The sequence below is a fragment of the Passer domesticus genome, chromosome 3 (assembly GCF_036417665.1).
Source record: "Passer domesticus isolate bPasDom1 chromosome 3, bPasDom1.hap1, whole genome shotgun sequence".
In the NCBI taxonomy this organism is placed as follows: Eukaryota; Metazoa; Chordata; class Aves; order Passeriformes; family Passeridae; genus Passer; species Passer domesticus.
Window position 1 is genome coordinate 94,063,186 of NC_087476.1, and position 19,884 is coordinate 94,083,069.

A 19,884-nucleotide genomic window follows, 5' to 3' on the forward strand; every position below is an offset into this window, starting at 1 on the left:
ATTCTGTGGCAATTATATGATATTTCTCTCATATGTATAACAGTTTAAACACACTTCTATGAAACCTAGGTAATGCCTGTAAAGAGTACAAAAATGTATCAGTAGTATAACAGCTCTATAATTACCTTGCTTAATAACTACTGTAGTTTTTTAAAAGCAGTAATATCAGCACTGCTTCCTTGTTAGTATTTTGAACTTCCCCCCTAAATTATTGTAAAGTGCTCTCTAGTAGTGTACAGAATATGTAACATGTTTCAAGTGAATTTACTTATCAACTTTTTCTAGTGGTACCAACAGCAGTAGTGTGAAATACATCTACTCCATTTACTCTTATCCATTGCACCTACTTTCTTTTTCCCTTTAATTTTTATATATGGTAAAAATTTCATTGAAGAGAGATTTTAGATGACAGGACTGTAATTTTAAAACCAATAGAAGAGGTGTAAGCAATTTGAGCTTAGCTGAAGCATAATCTTAGGTTGTCAAGAAGAAACCCATTCTCCCTATGCTAATCAATCAGTATATCAACCAACCAATCATCTCCTCAGCTTAGCATATATCCTAAGGTTTGATATATCTATTAACTGCCCATCATGCAGCTGGTCTCCAGTTGATGAGATTCCCCCTATCTTGGCATTTGGAGGCAGACAACTGAGCTATCAGAGCCTCAGATAAATACTAAAGTGGAGATTTCAATCCTGTTCCTGATAGCAAAAGACAATCCAGGAATATAGAATATATTTTTAGAAAAGAACACACAGAGAATTACATTTTCAACAGTGTGTTATATGTGAAAATTGCATATGTTTCGTGATCCCTTCTTCCTCCACCCCCTCCCTTCCCAGAAGTAGCAGGAAATTACTCTTATATTGTGACTCAAACTCTTAACAGAAAAAGAGAACAAAAAAAGAGCTAAAATTAGTTTTTTAACTGCTAATTACTATAATGATATTATAAAACTCCTTACCAAAAAAAAGTGGTTTTCCTCTTTATTGCAGCATTGTTACTCTATTGATGAAGAGCTAGATGAAAATAGTGTGTCATAACAAACTTAAACCTTATGGGAAAAGTTTGAATTTCAGAAGATTATACATCTGCCTCTCTGTTTGTGAAGTCTGAGCTCAAAACTCATTTAGCAAAAACATAAACTAGGTACTGAAGAGTCTACCTGCTAATACGGAAGTTTGGCATGCAATTTACTGTAGTGTTTCGAGGTGCAAGAAATGCTGTAGAAATTGATGACTTGCTGTGTTGGCTTTGCCATTAGTAAAAAACTGCCTCAAAAAATAAAGTGGCCTAGACTGCATTTTTAAGAGCTTGCTGCTCCCTAGGGAGATTCCTAGGGTTGCCCAAGGGTCTGTGGTCACCATGGAATGTAATGCAGGACACAAGGGACAGGTCACCCACTCAAATTGCACTATCAAAAGATGGGGCCCAATCTCTGTGCTGGCATATGACTGAGCAATTCCTGAAGTTAGAGGATATGTGCTCACTTAATTAAAAATTTGATCAATTTTCTTCCAACAATAAACATAAGCATATTGTTATGAGGTTAGCTTATAGGCCTTTCCATGCTTTCATTTAATTAAATTGAGTGTAATGATTTGCTTTGCTTTTGCTCCTTTGTTTCTGAGACTCAAACCACTGAATGTTCTGAAATACATTTTCTCAACACTGAAAAATGGCATAAGTCTCTAAGCTACATATCTTAGTCAAAGCACATTTTTCTTGACATAAGAGCACTTCTGTGTCAGTGTAGAAAAGTAAGTTTTTATACTGCTCTACAATGTTTTTCAGCAGAATTATTGCAGCACCTATCTGCATTTTTATGCCTTATAAAGTAAAAATGTCATAGTTTAGGTCATGGTTTATTACAGTAACATGGAAACATGAAAGTAATCAGGGAAAGTATTTCAGGCTACTTTGAAGACTAAATTCTAATCTTACCACTTTTATATCCTCCTTTACCATAACCCACTGAAACACTGATTTCCTGAGAAGGTTACCCTTGGATTTGACTCTACAAAATGATCCAAAGCACTAACATATATTAATATAATAAAGGCTACTTTGTCAGAAAGACCATGCTTATTTTAAATCCAATGCTGGGATACACAGGCATAATACCAGTTGAAGATCTGGTCCATTGTATTTAGTGGTCATGAAAAGTTCCAGACCAATAGCTGAGGTTCTTGAAACCCGTTCAGGCAAAACCAGCTTTCAACAATGGTAGTGGAAGTTCTCTTGTGCTGCCGTGTGAATGTATGTCAAACCTCTCCTGGAAGGACCTGGAGGATCCTGAAATCCTTGGCCTTTGAAAAAAAAAAAGTAAATACTTTCCTTTGATATAGATTTGTCTGAACTCTTACAGTCTAAATTCATGTGGAATGTGGACCCATAAACAGATGAAAAGTGGTCCATCTTTGTGCAGCATTCTCATTTACAGAACTCGTTACAAATCTTATTCCGTGTAAGAGATGAAAACAAGGTTTAGTGATATAGGGATATTTTGGGCACCTGCTGCAAGGTGCTTGTCAGTAGTGTAGACTTTTGAAAATTGCACTTAGCGCCAGTTGAAATTACCCCAGGAAAAAGAATCAAGGCCTTCTTGGTACAAGGACCTAGCAAATTTATCTAAGACTGTGAAGGATGCACGGTCACCATTTGCCACTACATGAATTTCAGAGTACACTGTTTTGTTAGACAAATGCTGTCCAAAGCCTTCAAATTGAACTGTGCATGCAATTATTTCAGCTTGTACCAAGTTTATATCTCCTGGCTGTACAGAACAGATATTTTTCTAATTGTTTGGTTAGCTGTGTAGAATGGTGGAGTTTGATAAAGGAGAAAAATATGAGTCAGAAGCTGCTGGGACTTAAAAGGTGTTGTGTTTGTTTAGTTAATTTGATTGGAAAAAAAACAGAAGAAATCCAAGCTCTAGACACCACTTCTGAAATCACCCAAATAAATTCCACTTTTTTTATCTTGAGCATTACATAAGGGTGCATAGGGCAATTACACAAATTTCCATGTTCTGTATCAGATACTTGAGGAAGATAAGCAATATTAGGAACCCATGTTAATCTACAGGTTTTTACCTTCTCTAGCTATCATATATCTCTAAACCCCAAAACAAACAACCAAATGAACCCAAGCTTACCATGAAACCCCCACGGGGGGGGGGGGGGGGGGGTGGAAGTGAGGGGAAAAAAACAAAAAAACCACAAAACCCCCCCAACTAGTTTCCTCACTTTATGTATAGACAAAGTGAAACTAGGATATTGGAATTGAGAAAATAGAGATAAAAGGCTACAGCTGAGATATGGTTGATTGTATCTCTAAGCTCTTGTGAATACTGGAAAAAGGCATTTATTTAATTGAGCTATCCAACAATTTGCCTGGACATGGTTCTTTAAAATCTTCCTTTCTCTATTTAGTTTCTTGTTTGTGAAGCAAATAAATATGTATGTGTTCCAGGTTTATTGTTATAAATTTAAATGGTACAGTTCAAAATCATTGAATATTCTTTTTCTACACTTCTCAGAATGAGTGCTCATTTAAATCAGATATTATGAAAACCAGATGACTAATCCTAAATTCAGGTGTACTACCACTCAGGCTAGGCAGATTGCTAGTTGATCATGCTAAGATGCTCCCTTATCCATTATTGGATCTGAAAAAGAGGAGGATTAAGAATTATCTGACTTCTCAGTTAATGTGCAAATCATCTAAAAGCTCAGCTTAGAAAGGTCTTAGAAAGCAGAACAGCACTAAAATAATAATAATGTCTTAAGAATTTTTAATAATATAAATGTGCCGTATCACATTTTTAGAGTGAGATAGAGTTTTGTGGTTTCTATCTCAGATGGTCTTTTATCTCTCTCTTCCTGTTTTTGTAATTATGTATGAATGTCCTAGAACTCTACTTTTAATTAAAATTTTTTTATTGCAATTAGAAGTTGTCACTTGGGACAAACTCACTCTGTTGGAATTTAATAACAATTATGTTGCATTCAGGCAATAGTAGAAAATAATTTGATAAATATCTTTGGAAATGAGCATTAATCTATTTACTTTTAACAAAGCGTAAGGCAGGGAAGGAAAAGTATATCTTGGGAAATATATTTGTATAATGGATCTGTGATCTTTGCAGGGGTTTTGTCTGTAATACATATTTCTAGTGTCTTTCTCTGCTCTTGGTTATGGTGAAAAACACCCTTCATTGAAAAGATTGAAACAGTATTTTTCTGTATTTTCAAGGAACAGGAGAGTCTGTGAACCAGAAGGCATCTCTTAATGTTCCCTCTTTGCATTTTTAGGCTAGTTCTGCTGTTTGCTACAGTAATATTTGTTTTAGCATTTCTATCACTCCAATATGTATACTTGCCTTTCAAAATCTGTGAAAAGTATTTAAAAAGAAAAGAGAAAATGCTAGTATTTCAAAACCCTATTATAATGCATTTTCAAATATGTCAGACACATCTTTGTTAAAATTAAACCAAGGATTGGTTTTGAGCGAATAGCCCTATATCCTTACAGATGCTGTGGATGGATGCATCTAAGCTGCTTATTATATTGATGGGTTTTGCTGCTCTGCAGCAAATGAAAACAGGCAGCTGCTTCCTCCATCAAAGCAAAAAGCAGCCTGAGTTTTTATTAAACGAGTGTTCATTTCTTCTATTGCCAAAATTCTTACACAAAACAAAAGAGCAGTTTTAGCACATTATTGCTTAACTAGACATGAACAACTGACAGCAAGTGATAAGCCTGTCTGCTTTTCACAACTGGTAATCATTTTTGGAATAGATGTTTTAATATAGTTGAATATAAAATTTTGTAATTTACATCTACAATGGTACATAAATTTATAGATCCAGTTTTTTGCAGGAGAATGAAGGCTATAATCACAAAAGGTTTGTTCCAGTGTTGTTTAATTTTTAATAACTATTTGAAAACTAGGTACCCCCCACCCCCAACACAAATTCATTCATTTGAAAAAGATGTTAAAGACAATCATACCAGTAGATTTGTACAGTTGGCCAATTTTTCTTATGGAAGGGATATGCGTACATTTACAGCTTTGACTTGTTACTGTATTTCCACATCAGTTCCACTGAGCTTCTTAAGTTTGTGCTCTAAAAGACATTTGCAGATTGCAGACCATCATGTTTCCCTCCTAGTCGTGAATAATAATGAGAGTGAAAGTGAGAGATACAGTGCTGAGGCCATTTTGCCTAGGCTGAAGATCTCAGCCAGTGCTTATACATATTTTTCAATGATCTGAATATCATGAATTCTGCTTTAGATTGGAAGAAAGACAAGAGTTTCTACAAAATGTATGTGCATAGGGAAAAAATGTTTCTCTTTATATTCTCTTCTATTTTTTTCTGATGTTCTTGTACCTTTTCAAACTCACTTATAGCATTCCTGCTGTGGAAAAGTAAGCTAGCCATTCTCCCTGCCTCAAATTACTCCTCTTCACTGGACTTAAAAGGTGGTTTGCCATCTGCAAAAGCCAGGTGCAGTAAGGCACAGATGTAAGGTGCTACTGTAAAGACTATGAAATAATTTTATTTTTTCACACTGTGTGCATTTATTGCTGAAGTTACTTGTAAATACTCTTGGGGTAAATTTTGGAATGGAAAGCCTCGGATTGGACGACTGGACTTTCAAAATATATTAGCTCTTAAAGATGCTGGTATATGAGGTGGTCAAATCTCCAGAGGGACACAGTATTTGGTAGCTGTCCTCCTTTTGAAAATCTGCTCTGAAATCCATTTTTGTAGTAAATAATTCTACAGTTCCAGGCACACCATCTGCAACTAACTTGCAATGATGATCCTTTTTTTATCTGTAGAAAGGTGTAAACTTAAAATTTTGTTTACTGAAAGCAGAGTGAAACAACAAGGATTTTCTTCAGTGAGTTTTTTCCTTGCTTAGCAATTTACTCCATTTCTTCATTTTACTAAAGTGACCAGGTTTGTCTTTGGATTATTATGGAAGTTATTTTCTATGGAATATTTTCACTTCTCTATGCATGCATTTTATGGTATCTAAAAAAAGAGTATTTGTAGTATTAGTGTCTTATTATGTGTGCTTGCATTGTTTAATTCAATACACTTTAGGTGGGATCTTAGGTAGCAGGGATTACTGATTATCCTTTCATCTGTGTCATATTTTGCTTGCTGTTTGAACAAGGGAATGAAAATAAAATCTTTACTTCCTAACTATCCTGAGCAACATTTTTTAACGGTAAAATTATATTGAAAAGGGGCTTGAGGTATGGAGTTTGAAGAAAGTTTAGAGCTAGAAATATTTTGAGAGCTCTCTATGCCAACTAACTACAGCAGTGCAATTATTTGCAGGTAATCTTTAATCAAGCAATTACTTAAATTACAACACCCATGTTATATGTTACTACCAAGGTGTATTTGGCAGACATACACTGCATCCACCTAGCATCTAATCTCAATATGTTTTAGCTTTGACTCGGAAGTGAAGTTTGCTGCTCCACTGACAGAAGGGCTCATAATATTGGTTAGAGTTTAATTTTGAAATTAGCTCCTAAGTATTGTCCTGTTGAACCTTGATTTTGATCCACTCTCTTGCATCTCCAGCAGAGGTATTACCCTCAGATCTGCTTACCCTCAGCAGATGGACTGTGCTTCTTGCTGTGCACACTGGTGGGAATCCACAGAAAAACTAACCAGGATAAAATTATCAAACTTATCTTCCAATATGACTTGAATACAGTCATATAGTCAGTAGAAAATAAGGTTTTACACTGTAATATTAGGGTTGTGATGATACTATAATACTCTAGGATGGAAGAACCTTATTTTAAGATCCCAGAATTCCTTATGTTATATTCCTAGAATAGCTTTTTCCAGTAAATACCATAGTTTTGGGGATTTTCCTCCTTCACTACAGTCTTTTAGCAGAGCTGATGGGGAATAATTGCCTGTCCGGACAGGCCATTAATTTAACACCTCTGCACAGTCTATTGTAGTGCTAAAGATTTTTAGGCTCTCCACTAACCATGTGTCTTGGTGTGGAAGGATAAAAAGAGCCTTATGTAGGGTCAGAAAACAGTTCATCATTGCTCAGTGCAGTTGTTGGTATGACTTTTGAGACATTATTCATCACTTTGCCCAAAAATGCTTTTTTTTTCTTCTCACTTTGATGACTATTAAAGCAAATAAGGTGATTTCATGTAGTCAAGAATCAGGACATACTAGAAAATATATCTTTTTGAGTGTATTCATATGGGGGAAATGAGTGACTTTTCAAATTTAAATTGTATTTGCTTTGAGGATAAAGATAGGATTTGTACAAAATTTACTTGAGACTTCAAACGAATAGGAAGACATCTCATAGTTTAATAGTGCAAATAAAAGACAAAATTTGAATGTTGAGATCAGACATCTCTACATGGGGCTGTGAGAAGTGTTAGGAAAATGTGAAAATACTTTCAATTTGGCTTAGCTTTGAAAGTAACTTCTTAATCTGCTAGCATGAGTTAAGTACTTGTGGGACAGCTTTATACCTCCTACTCAGAGCTCTCAGGGACAGCTCACCTGTCACCTCCACTTGTCCCTATGTTTCTTGTGCGTAGTGCTGGCAGACAATAGAGAAGAGTTCCACTAATCTTGCACTATCCCCGTTAAAGTAATCAGTAGTTACCATGATTTCTTTGTACCTGTGGAGCACTGCTGAGGCATAATAGCTCCAATAGTCAGATGTCTTTCTTAAAAATACACGTCTCAAAATTCTTTTCTACTGACAAGATGTCCTTTAAGAACTTCATATCAAATCTCAATATTTGCTATCCAAAGGTTGACAGCATTCTGTAAAATATGTGGTAAAAAGCAACAGGGGGACAGAAACTTTTTTTTTTTTTTAATACTGGATAATTTATTTCTGGTATACAATTTTCTGTACTATCAGAGTATTCAGCATTTATAGATGTATTGCAGAAGAAGCACAGGCTTTGTGTAGCTTTGGAGTAGTGCTCCATATAAGCACTACAACACAACATCCTCAGAAGGCTGTCTACACATGGCTTAGTCCACGTGGCTTGAAGGTTGCTTTAAGAAACTATTGTGCCATGACTAGTGCAGAAAGACTGACACTTTCCAATAGCAAGCACTATGAAAGTGATAAAACCAACTTAAGCTATGTTTCTTTCCATTATTATGATTTTTTTAAGTTTTGTTCCTCTGCAGGAAGAGCTGGGGTACCTTTTCTTGGTTACATCATACCTCATGGTGTAAGGATGACTTGGGTTATTTTTCTCAGTCTTCCCTTCATTTCATTCTGTGTGTTTAAGTAACTTAATATATCTCTGTGTTTTACTTCAGTTCCTGATGTGCAAAGTTGAGACAGTGGAATCATTATATCAAGTTCTTGTGAGGTAGACTCCATTGCTGTGGTGACATTTTATGATATGGTAACAAGTGCTGTAGGAATGCCTGCATTTTGTATGGTTGTGATGCATTTGTAGCATTTCTCTGTTCACCATTGTACAATTTAATGATGATATTTTTCTACTCCTTCTACTGTAATATGTATCATAAATCTGTCTGGAAGTAGACATAATCTTTCTTATGGCATTTGTAGTGAGAATCCTGCTCCATCCTGGTGGTGAAAGGATACTTCAAGAGTTGAAATGTGGGCAGAGATGAGCTCTGTTTCTGTCCCATGTCTTCAGACGTGCCCATTCTTGAGGGTCTTCTTTGAATGCCAGTGCAGCTTAATTTTTTAATATGTTTCAATAGAGATTCCAATGCTTTCTGGCAATTAGTCTCTGTTTTCAAGTTGTAGTTATCAAGGTGGTAAAGATTTTTAAAACCTCCAGTAAATGTCAAAATTATTTTGTCTTTGTAAAGAGAAACTCTTGTTTCTCTCTGTTCCATCGTACAGTGAGATTTTTTAGCCCCTCTGTCTAGGACTTTTAAAATATTTATAGCCTTGAAAATAAAAGCACCATTTGGGGGTCTTTTGATATTCTTTTGTCTATCCATCTGTAAATAGTTGGCTATCGTGTGATTGTACATGTAAATAGGTAGCATCCAATGTTGTGTATTTATAATCAAATTCAGAAATCAAAATGACAATTTTATTTTAAATATGAAAGAATTATTTAAGTGTGTTCATAGGAAACTTAATCCATATCCATATGTATGTGTTTGCAAGAAAAAATTATGCTTTTCACAACATAGTAGTAATTGTTAATTCATAGGAATTCTGCATTTCTGCATTACAGCTGTATATTTTCTAACAGAAGCAGAACTATCCTTCTTATACTTGCAACTTCAAAATGTAGGTCATTGTGTTGGCAAATGTAGGTCAGAGTGAGGAGGAAGAAGACAGAATGCAAACTCCTCCACATGGATCTTTAAGCTTATCCCTGTTTTGAAGGTAAAGAGGCTTACCTACCTGTTCAGGCACGTGAAGCTTTTCCTTTCACTAAAATTAACACTGGTATCCTGGCTTCTGGTATCTTGGCTTAGCTGGGAGCACTGTGTGCTTCTACGCTTGCGACTTGTTCATGAAAGGCCTCCTGACTCCTGCTTCTTTAGCTTCCAGATGCTTATACCATTGCTGAGGTGACCCTTCCTTCCCCATGGGGGAAGGCAGCGGGAAGGAGAGCCATGCACGTTGCTGGCTTGGAAGCAAAGAGCGTTGTCTTTGCAAAGGTGCTTCACCCTTCTCTCAGCACAGAGATACACCTACAGTTCCAGCCAGTATCAACATTGGAATGGTAGCAGGGGAAGGAGTGGTGACCCCTCAGAAAAGATTCAGTGACATCATTCAAAGTGCCCTCTCAATAATAACTGCAGAAAAGTGAAAGACATTTGACTGAGGGTACTGAAAAGTCAGATGTTGAAGGATGTTTGCTACAATTGACTAGTATTTTTAAAATTCACTCAGGCTAGAAGTTTGCTATAAAAGCATTCAGTTTTTTATGTTTGTGGGTGTGAGGGTTTTTTTAATATGAGATATAAGTATTATAAACTGTGTTAAATTAGCCGTGTCTTCACTAAATATTAAAAAACCACTTTTATTGCTTGAGTGTACACCAGTCACTGCAAACGGAAACATTCTTTATGTTACACACTAAAATATTTAAACAGTTACTATATTTATTGCAAAATCTGTCATTTTAGCGTAATTCAGTGCTCAAAAGCATTGAAATGCTCAAAGGGAGATGAAAAACCCTGTACAATTCCTAGTGTATTTTTCACTAAAGAATGGGTAGTCTTGTGTGAGTATTTTATTTTAACCCTTAGCAAGTCTAAGCAAAATAGCACATTCAAAAACGCCCGATCAGACTGAACTGTCATAAACAGGACAAATACAAGTATTGCATTAGTAGTTTTGTTATACGTATGTATCATCAGTCTATTTTTTCCCCCTTTAAATATCTTTTTAATACAAAAGTTGTATGCAAAGTTTTGGACAAATCCTGTCTTGGCTTTTGCTTGATCTGCATGCAGTCAAGACGTTTTTAAATTTTCATTATTTCTCACTAGGAGAAAGGGTAGTTCAGAATACTTACTGGATGGAAAGGACGAATTATATTGATGATGGTTTCAGTCAGGCTTTAAGTGATTTACAGTATGACAGTTTTTCTCCCAAACTTCTGGTTCTGGTAAAAGTGTAGTGATGTTTTTAGCCTTGAGAACAAAATAAGGTTAAAATGGTCTGAAGGATACACATACATAGCAAGCTTCATGGAATTCAACCTACTTATCTAGAAATATCTAAAAGATGCTCTACATGCCAAATAAGTTTACTGGAACCATTAAAATGTCTGTAATTCATAATATGAAGTTTGTGTCTCAATTCTTAATGTCATGCATTGGTTGAGGGGGGAAGTCAGCTCTGGATTTTACCTGTAAACAGACACATAAACATTGCTAAGCAACCACAGATGAAAAACACATACAACCATAATTCAGCTGCATATGCCTTTGATTATTTCTCCTTTAACTTCGGGAACCTTTGCAGACACAGCTGAAGTTCCTGAGTATGAGTCTGGTTTCCTCAGGGCCCCTCCAGCAATAAAGTCTGGTGCCTGCAGGACAGCATTTATGGCCCTCTCTGTGGGCCACACCATTTCAGTTGGACATTCCATTCAGGTGGGAACCTGGGTTGGCAAAAGAGCCAGTTTCTTGAGAGACTGGTTTTGAAGAAATAAATTTACATGGAAGCCCCCAAGTAGTTGTCAATGTTGATGATGACGAGTGTAAGTTTTATGATAGAAGCTAATGAATTCATGAATAATACAGATTAGGTGAAGAAAGTGTGATTGCTCCTGGCTGTTTCTGTAGGAGAATTAGGGAAATTCAAATGAAAATGACAGGAAAGCAAGTATAAAATGAGAGAGGAGGAGTTTCTTTGTACAGCAGGGTGAAACTGTGGTGCTTCCTGATACAGCTCTGGAAAGTTTACCACAGAATAACCAGAAAAATCCTCCAGTGCCTATTAAGAAGAACTTAACAATTGTATTTCCTCTTCTCCTTCTTCTGAATTTCTTGAGCCGCAACTAGAAATTACACTTTACTGCCCTAGTCCTGGATTTGTCCTTAGCATATGCTACTGGTCAGTCTCCCTTACAGTTGGACTGATACCTGACCTAACACAAAATAAGAGATAAATAAAAAGAATCTGGGAAGAAATGGAGTGACTGTAGGATGATGATGATGAGGTAGCTAATAAAAAACTAGAGGGCTCCTGTCTCCTGTTTGAAACAGGCTACAAGGCAAAGTTGGCCTTTCATCTGGCCTGGTACAAACAGGTTGATGTTCATGTGAATGCATGATTGAATTAAATTTTATATAACTTTTAAAGTCTTGCATATTGCATGTATATGTGTGTGTATCTATAAATTTCTGGTCATTAGTTTTGAAGAAGTCTATGAAATACTCAATTCCAATGCTTAAATCCTAGGTCTTCTTTTTATTTTTCTTTATTCCATGTTATTATGGCAAATATAGAAAATAAAACAATGGGTAGGGGTCTACAAATGGTAATATGCATTCAAATATTATTTTAGACCAGAAAAAAATCTGTTCTAAGAAGGCAAATATCTTTGTTTTATAGGTCTCTGGCCATCTGAAGAAGTGCTGGCTTACTACTGCCTAAAGCATAATGAAATATTCAGGTACAGAGTTAAACATAAAAAGATATTTTCCAATTTCTTAGTTTTATTGTATCTGCATGGTAAAGATTGCTATGATTTAAGTCTTCAGATTAAATTTAAAATGTTCAAGGTGAAAGCATGTTGCTCTTAACAAAGAATTCTGAGCTGCCTTTGGGTACTAATATTGCACAGCAAGCTTTCTGCTATATGTCAAAGACTTTTGATTTCCACTCAAGGCGTTTTATTTCACTTTGATTTTTGGGAAACAAAAGTGAAGCTCCAATCGATCAGTGCTGATTGTGAAGGTCAGGAAAAATAAGATATTCTTTAAACTGACATCTGTTGCAAAAGCAAGCAAAATATTATCTGATGAAATACATAAAAATCACTGCATGTAGTAAGAGGAATTTGCTCCCATTTTTAACTGTGGTGAAACAGTTTTGAAACATCCTTCACTTTTATTCAAAACTTGTAGAAGTCAGCTATCAAGGCTCCAATAGGAACATCTAAATATAAAATCCATCCTACATCTGCTTTCCTTCCCCCTGACTATATTGAGATTTGCACTTGGAAATCCTTGAAGTTTCATTGTGTGGAGCATGAAAAGGATGCAAAAAAAGCTATTAGAACAATGCATTTGGAGGCAGAAATTCTGCTCTGTGTGAGGGTGTAAGGCAAATACCAAGTAAACCAGCTTGGAGTATACAAAATCCCAGTCTGTGTAAATATGGTGTTGGGTAAAATCGAAAGACCAAACTGTAAGTCCCTGCCCCTTGTACCAAATGAGCAACTTGCTTGGATTCCAATCTGTAATCAAAGACCTGACACCCAAGTGTGCCCTGATCCGTAAAACCTCATTCCTGTTCCATCCACCACCTGAAGAAAGTGTGGCCCATTAGGGGAGGCAGCTCATACACCTGATGTGGCAGCCGCTGCTCCTTCCTGCCAGGTTGGTTGTGTGTCTTCTGCTATAGTGATGTCCCTGTAGCACTTTGCTGTCTGGCCCCATGCTCATATGCTCTACTTCTTCTCCAGGGCTCCTCACAGCAAACCTCCCGTGCTGCTCACTCAGAGGGTATTTTCCTAGTTTGGGTATCACAAACTAGGATCTGAATATCCCAAACCGTAATATTCAGAGACAACTGTCAGTCAAACTTCCACAGAGTAAATGGGCAGTTTCACATCCTGAATTCTCAGGATTATGCCCGACTGACAGTACTCTCAGAGTAGAGTTTCTTATGTTAAGTCTCATTTATAAATGTCACTATATATTGCCTGAGAGATGGACACAACTTTTAAAACTTGCTGGTAAGAGAATTTGCACTGAAATAAATTTCATATGCATAAATATTTGTGTGTGCATATGTATGCTCATTTACTTTGTACACAGAAATTTGGTTCAAAATGCATTAAAAGCCTTACACTGGATACTTTTCTGTGTTTATTTCAGTAAGCATGATTCTTATAAAGGAGTAAGTGCCTTGTAAGCCTTACATATAACCATATAGATATAGTTTTAATATATAGTACATTTGGTTTAGAAAAACTAAAAGTTATTTGAGGAAAAGCCTATAATCTTTCCGTTTAAAAATCCAAATTGCAAATTTCCCCTTTTTTTTAAAAAAAATATTATTACTGGGTTTATATATGGCTTTTTCCTCCAAGGTATGTCTTTCTTTTGTCTCATTTTGATTAAATAGGACAACTGGACTTTTTTAAATACAATTTGTGGTATCTAAGAAAAATAAATCTAACCTGTCCAGACAGTGAGCATTATTATACAGTCATACAGCCTAGTCCACTCGCCTCGGTGAACAAAATATCATCATCTTTATACTGATACTGATATGGCATCCTAGATGCTCTTCCTAAATATCAGTGTGGAGTGAGTAGGGAGGTGACCCTTTCAGATAAAAATAGACTTTCAGATGTTAATGTTTTAAGGGAGAAGAAACCCTCCAAAACCAAACTCAACCAAACAGTTTAGTTAAAATTCCATTTTCTGCCTGTCACAAGTGTCTCAATGGGAATGCTTCTGCCAGCTGTAACAGTTGCTGCAGATTTTACTATAAAGCAGCATGTTCCTAAGCTGAGGCTCTGCCTTGCCCCAGACACTGCTTCACACACAGTTTCGGTGCAGGGTCAGCATCCCTCCCTCCCCTCCTGGGGCAGGCCATGGCTCTGGAGGACATTCTTTATGGCTCCCCCTGCAAGCTCCCATCCGGCACACTCTCTGCGCCAAATTATATTTCACATGCACGTCTTAATAACAGCACAGTATGGTCTAAGTTAAAAGCAGCCTTTTAGACCATGTATTCAGCCCTTTGATCGGGCTCAGTTTAGGCTCTTGACACTAACTTCGTTTAGTTTTCTGAGGCTTAACCGTTTGCTGTTCCCATCGTTGTTCATAACAGCATTGTTTGTAGGTCACTTGCAGTTTTAAGTGCTAATTGAAGGATCAGATTTCTTCGTGTGTAATTATTTTGTGGTACACGGCTTGCTTTAAAACTTCTCTCTTTTTAATATAAAAAGGCTTTTAGGCATAACTGTATGGAGAGATATATAAATAATATTAATTTCCCCATTTACTTCTCTAGCTGTTTTTGCAAGAATGAATGTGGATTAACATTGTTATCCTTTCCTAACAATTATCTTTCGCTACTCTAGCTAGTTTAGTTCTAAAAGACAGAGCCATTGACAAGGGAAAAAAGGGAACCTTCTCAGATTTTTCAGCTCAGCGGTGGTAATGTTGCACTGAACACTAATGAGGGAACCCCCACTGGTTTGCCTGCTTTGTGACTTTTCTATTTCATAATTATTTTTAAAACGCAAAACGACATGAGGTAGCCTAGTCATGTCTCTACAACTTCCTGGTAGCTCAGTTCTTACTGCAGATGGCAATTTGTTCTTGTAACATATATGTCTCTCTGACCATTTTCATCTAATTTGTATGGGTTCTACCATTTCCTTTCTCTCTTTCAGGGACCTTGCTGTGTGTGAGCTAGGGGGTGGCATGACATGCTTGGCTGGGCTCATGGTAGGTCTTTTCTCAATTCCAATCCCATTCAGAGGAAGAAACAAAAGGAAAAATGTTCCAGTGCCTCCAACTGCTGGGTCAGAGAACTGTCAACAGCCTCAGCTGCGGTCAAGCTGCAGAGTCTTGAGAGACCTTCTAGATTGACTTGCTTTCGTATCATATTGATTTTATGGTTGCCTCGATGAGCAGAAACATTTTACCTCGGTGTAGTCAATATCTTTTGTTGTGACATTCCAGGCCACGTACTGTCTGTCTTTCATTGCCATAGCCGAAGCTTTTTTTTTTTTCAGATTATAGTCCCATTTGCTAAGATACAGGAATAGCCTGGCGAATCACAGTTGGAGCACCATGATATAGCTGCTAATGTTTTGCCTGCATTATTACACCAACAAACATGATCCAGAGCTCTCGGTAATTAGATTCTTTTGAATTAGATTGGCCATTCAGGAGAGTCGTTCACCATTCTCTGGGTTCTGAGTCATGTATTCAGGAGATATTATGTAGCAGTGCAGTGCATTAGACAAGTTTTTATGTCTCTACAAATAAAAGCATATTGTTACACTGATTGGCATTTGACAAACCTGTCGCTCTTATACAATGTGTCGAGGTTACAGCCCAATGTGCGAGCATGTCAAAGCTCACAAAAAAATTACCCTTACAAAGCCATCTGCCTGCAATGCAAAGTTATATGAAGGGCATCAGGCAGTCAGACAGAAGCAAGCTGAAAGGCAGAGTGACAGCCTTGTATGATGGCTCTACTAGATAAACAGAAGCCCGCAAATGAAAGCCTCTCAGAATACCATCATCGGCTGTCACAATGCAATTACGGAACAGAATGATAGCAAGATAGAGGCTCCCGCAAATGGAATGATAAAAGTATTGACTGATTTGATTGAATGATTAAAATAATGCAGACATAAAATGAAAAAAGATTGAAGATTGTTACAGAGAAATAGGTGAGGAAGCATGATACTGAAGGCTTGTCACTCCTGTCTTCACTTCCACACAGACAAGCATATTTGCTCATTGTTTGCTGTGCTCTTTTTTTCAGGTTGCTATTTCTGCAGATGTCAAAGAAGTTCTGTTAACTGATGGAAATGAAAAGGCCATCAAAAGTATCCTTATTCAGATAGAAAACTGGTTTGTTGTGCTCGTTCCTTTTTACTGGCTGAGTAACAATCGATATAAAGACAGACAGCATGGGGCATATTAAGAAAAAGTCCCCACATAAGTAATTAAAAAACAGATGTGGAATATCTTGAACAGAGCAGCAGCTTTCCCCATAATAAATGCCACATTTTCTCTGCTAATTAAAAATGCACATGTTGGTATAGAGCATGTACAGTAGTAAATATTTGCCCCCTGGTTGAGTGCTGGAAGATTCATGTGTGTATGCTGCACATTACAGGAGGTGTACAGGGAATCGAATAATCAGCTCCCCTTCATGTATCCGTTTTGCATAAAGGCTAGATTTTTTTCCCTACTTTCAGATACTAGCCCCTTAAAACATGCTCAGCATTCATATATTTTCAGAGCTTTTCTAGTGTATGTTGAAATATTTCATTGTTGCTGATAAGTTGTAACTGCCTACAAATTGCCCATTTAGTCTGCTTAATCAATTACCAATTTATTATTATTTATCTTGATGTAAGATTGCAAAACTCCTCGGTCCCTTGTAGGAAGTATTTTATTGTATTTCTTATATTAGAATAAATTGCTATTATGCCCTTCTAATATGAAGAGATAGTTCATAAAATTGAACTGGACTTGGGTTAAGCAAGAGAATGAGTGAGCATAATTTGTGGCCACATTAAATATCAGCACAGAACAAGAACAGATATATACAGTGAATACTAATAGCCCTTAGAAATTGAGAGGAAAAAAAAGGAAGATATCTATTTGCTTTTGTTCCTTGATAATCTTTCCATTTACATTTTCAGGCAGGCTAATTTTTCAGGTTTTGGTCACTGCAGCGTCAGAATTATTTCTTTTTGATATTTGTATGTATTTGAGAGCTAATGTAGTGAGTACTTAGTAAAAAAAATAACTTAAACTAATCTGTGGCTTAAGTGAATTGCAGTTGCTGATGGCTGTTAAATCAGAAGACATTTCAGTGCAGTAATATTAGCTACTACCTTTAAAAAAAACTTTGTCAAAGGCAACTGAGGTAACTATAACTGCTGACAACACTTGAAAAATTTCATGTTAAAAACAGTTAATCCTAGATCATATCTGTTAAAACTTGAAGTAAGCCTGCTAAAAGTCTCTTTTTTCTTGAAAAGGCAAGTTCTCACCTGTTTTCCAGGGATTATTATTTTGTTAAATTCTAATGTGTTAGACTTGTGTCTTAAGGAGGAAGTATTCATTATTCTGTGTATTTTAATCAGCACCACCCTTCCAATCTTTCTTCCATGTCATTATGAAGATAAAAAATGTAGGAGAAAAGAAGTGTTTCAAAACTAGTCTAACAAAAGAAACTCATGTTGTATAGAAGCATAGGTATTTAACAAAAGGTCATTTTACCCACAAAAAGCTTCAGGTGGGCTCAGTAATCATCAAGTCAGCAAATGTCTTGCATAGCAGATTCCGTAAACATACCTGAACTTTTTTGAAATTTAGGAGTCTTTTATAACAAGGGAAATTGGCAAGTGCGAAAATATTCACTCAGTCCTTGGAATTAAACAAATAAAAGTGCTTTTATTCCTGAAAAAGATACTGTTAATATTATCCAATTATCACACCTTAGTTTTTCACAATATGTTTTAGAAATGTCTTCTGTTCCGAAAAGTCTCACAAGACGTCTTCATCTGTATTCACTCAGTGAATCCCTTTCAGGGAAGTGATTGGTGGACGGCTGTAACAGGAATTTATTTTTCTTTTTTAACATTTGGTGCTCAGAAGGCTCAGCATTCAAAGTGCTTTTATTGTGTTGGATTTTACAATGGGCTTAATATTAGCAGGGTGCCAAAGTGCAGCAGGCTAAGAACTTTACTGTGTAGGTGAAATGTATTCTTAAAAGTGCACATAATAAAATTTCTGTTGCATTTTATATGATTTATGGACTTCAGTAGTAATTTTATGATCTGTCTTACGGTAATTTTCTTTTGCACTCTTTTCTATGGTGACTGGCTGTAATAGAAGTTTAGGCTAAATTTAGATCTGTTTCAGCCTCACCAGACTCATTGAAATCAGGATAGAATTTTAGGTGTATTTGGAAGTAGCATTCACCCTGAGGGCCACTGGCTACAAATTATGTATTTTTGCTAGTTCTTATTATTGCTTATGGTATTTTTTGATTGTTTAGCATACAAAATTAAAGTAATGTGGGATAAAATACTGTTTTCTTTTCTAGATTCTGGTCTTTAGGAATAGTTAATGTCTAGTATTATAGTTTTTATGTAGGTATTATAGATTAAAATAATCTTGTTTAAAAATTACTGTTTACATCTTCCCTTTAAATTTCTTAGGAAGCTTAAATTACATGCCAGTCATACTATAATATCCAAAAATTACTTTCCAAAAAGTAAAAGTGGTTGTCAACAAAAAAGAAAAAAAATCCCTGTCAGAAGCCAGGAAATCACCAAGCAAGCCTGCTAATTATTCTTAATGGGCAAGATGAGCACATTAAGAAACAAATGAATACATCAGTGAAATGTAATTGAAAATCGACCTGGCAATAGTGCATTGCATCTGAGAATCTGCTTTGTATTATCAACATCATCATAATTATTGTTGTTTTTGTTGTTGCTATCACTATTCAGTGAGCATAACTAACAGCTTTGCTTTGTGAAATCTCAAGCTTTTGAGGATTTGATTTTTCTTTTGATTTTTGACATGCTTCCTATTAGTCTCCATTTATACTGCCACATGAAGTATTCACTATGTATGTTTTCAATATCCATATTAGGATACATTATTGAAATGATAGAAGTTTAAAAAATTTTACAAATGAATCAATCAAATAATTGTTGCCATTCTAACCCTCTCATTGTGAAATATATTGCTGTATTTTGTATTAGTCAATGATCTTATGTATGATGTTTATGGAGGTTTTTAAAAGGATATTATGACTTGAGTTGCTAGACCATTTAAAAGACTTCACTCTAACTCCTTTTGCTTATCATGAGAAGGTTTCAATTGATTCAATAGATTGTTTATATTGCAAAATCAATAAAATAAAGATAGGTGTTACTCCTTTTGCCACCTTGTTCAGAACTTTATTGCTAATTTAGTGTATTTTATCTAAGTTCTTTCAGTATCATTTAAATAAGGAAAGTATTAGAATTAAAACTATAGATATTTCAAGTGAATAATAGAGATATACATGGGCAGAGTTATCAGATTCATCCCCCATTGTAAATTTGGGTGATGTGTATTCAGATACAAATTTTTCAACTTACATTGTATCTGTCACATAAGTCAGTCATGAACACCAAATTTTATTTTCTCAAAACACTGGAAGCATGTTTATGCACTTTAACATTTCCAAGTCCAAGGATGAGGTTCATTTTAGTAAACATTGTCTCCTATTTCAGAGAGGCTGGGTACTTTCTGCCTTAGCTCTGTTTCACACCTTGCACTGGTGACTTGAACTACTTACTGTCTGAAAGCATCAATAGTACAAAACATTGTTACAGTGCACTATAATGGCCATTAAAATACAGTGTATGGATCTTTCAACAGTCCAGGGAAATTTAGG

The 19,884-nt window shown here is 36.0% G+C and overlaps 1 protein-coding gene across 9 annotated transcripts in view; it reads left to right on the forward strand.

The window, feature by feature from the left end:
• The window catches only part of CAMKMT (calmodulin-lysine N-methyltransferase), a 212,558-nt gene that overhangs the window by 154,854 nt on the left and 37,820 nt on the right, over positions 1 to 19,884 (forward strand). For all 9 annotated transcript variants that reach the window (XM_064414443.1, XM_064414448.1, XM_064414445.1 and 6 more), the window contains 3 exons: positions 12,109 to 12,169; positions 15,131 to 15,185; positions 16,237 to 16,300. In XM_064414443.1, coding sequence (XP_064270513.1) covers positions 12,109 to 12,169; positions 15,131 to 15,185; positions 16,237 to 16,300 — 180 coding nt within the window. The remainder of the gene's footprint in view (positions 1 to 12,108; positions 12,170 to 15,130; positions 15,186 to 16,236; positions 16,301 to 19,884) is intronic.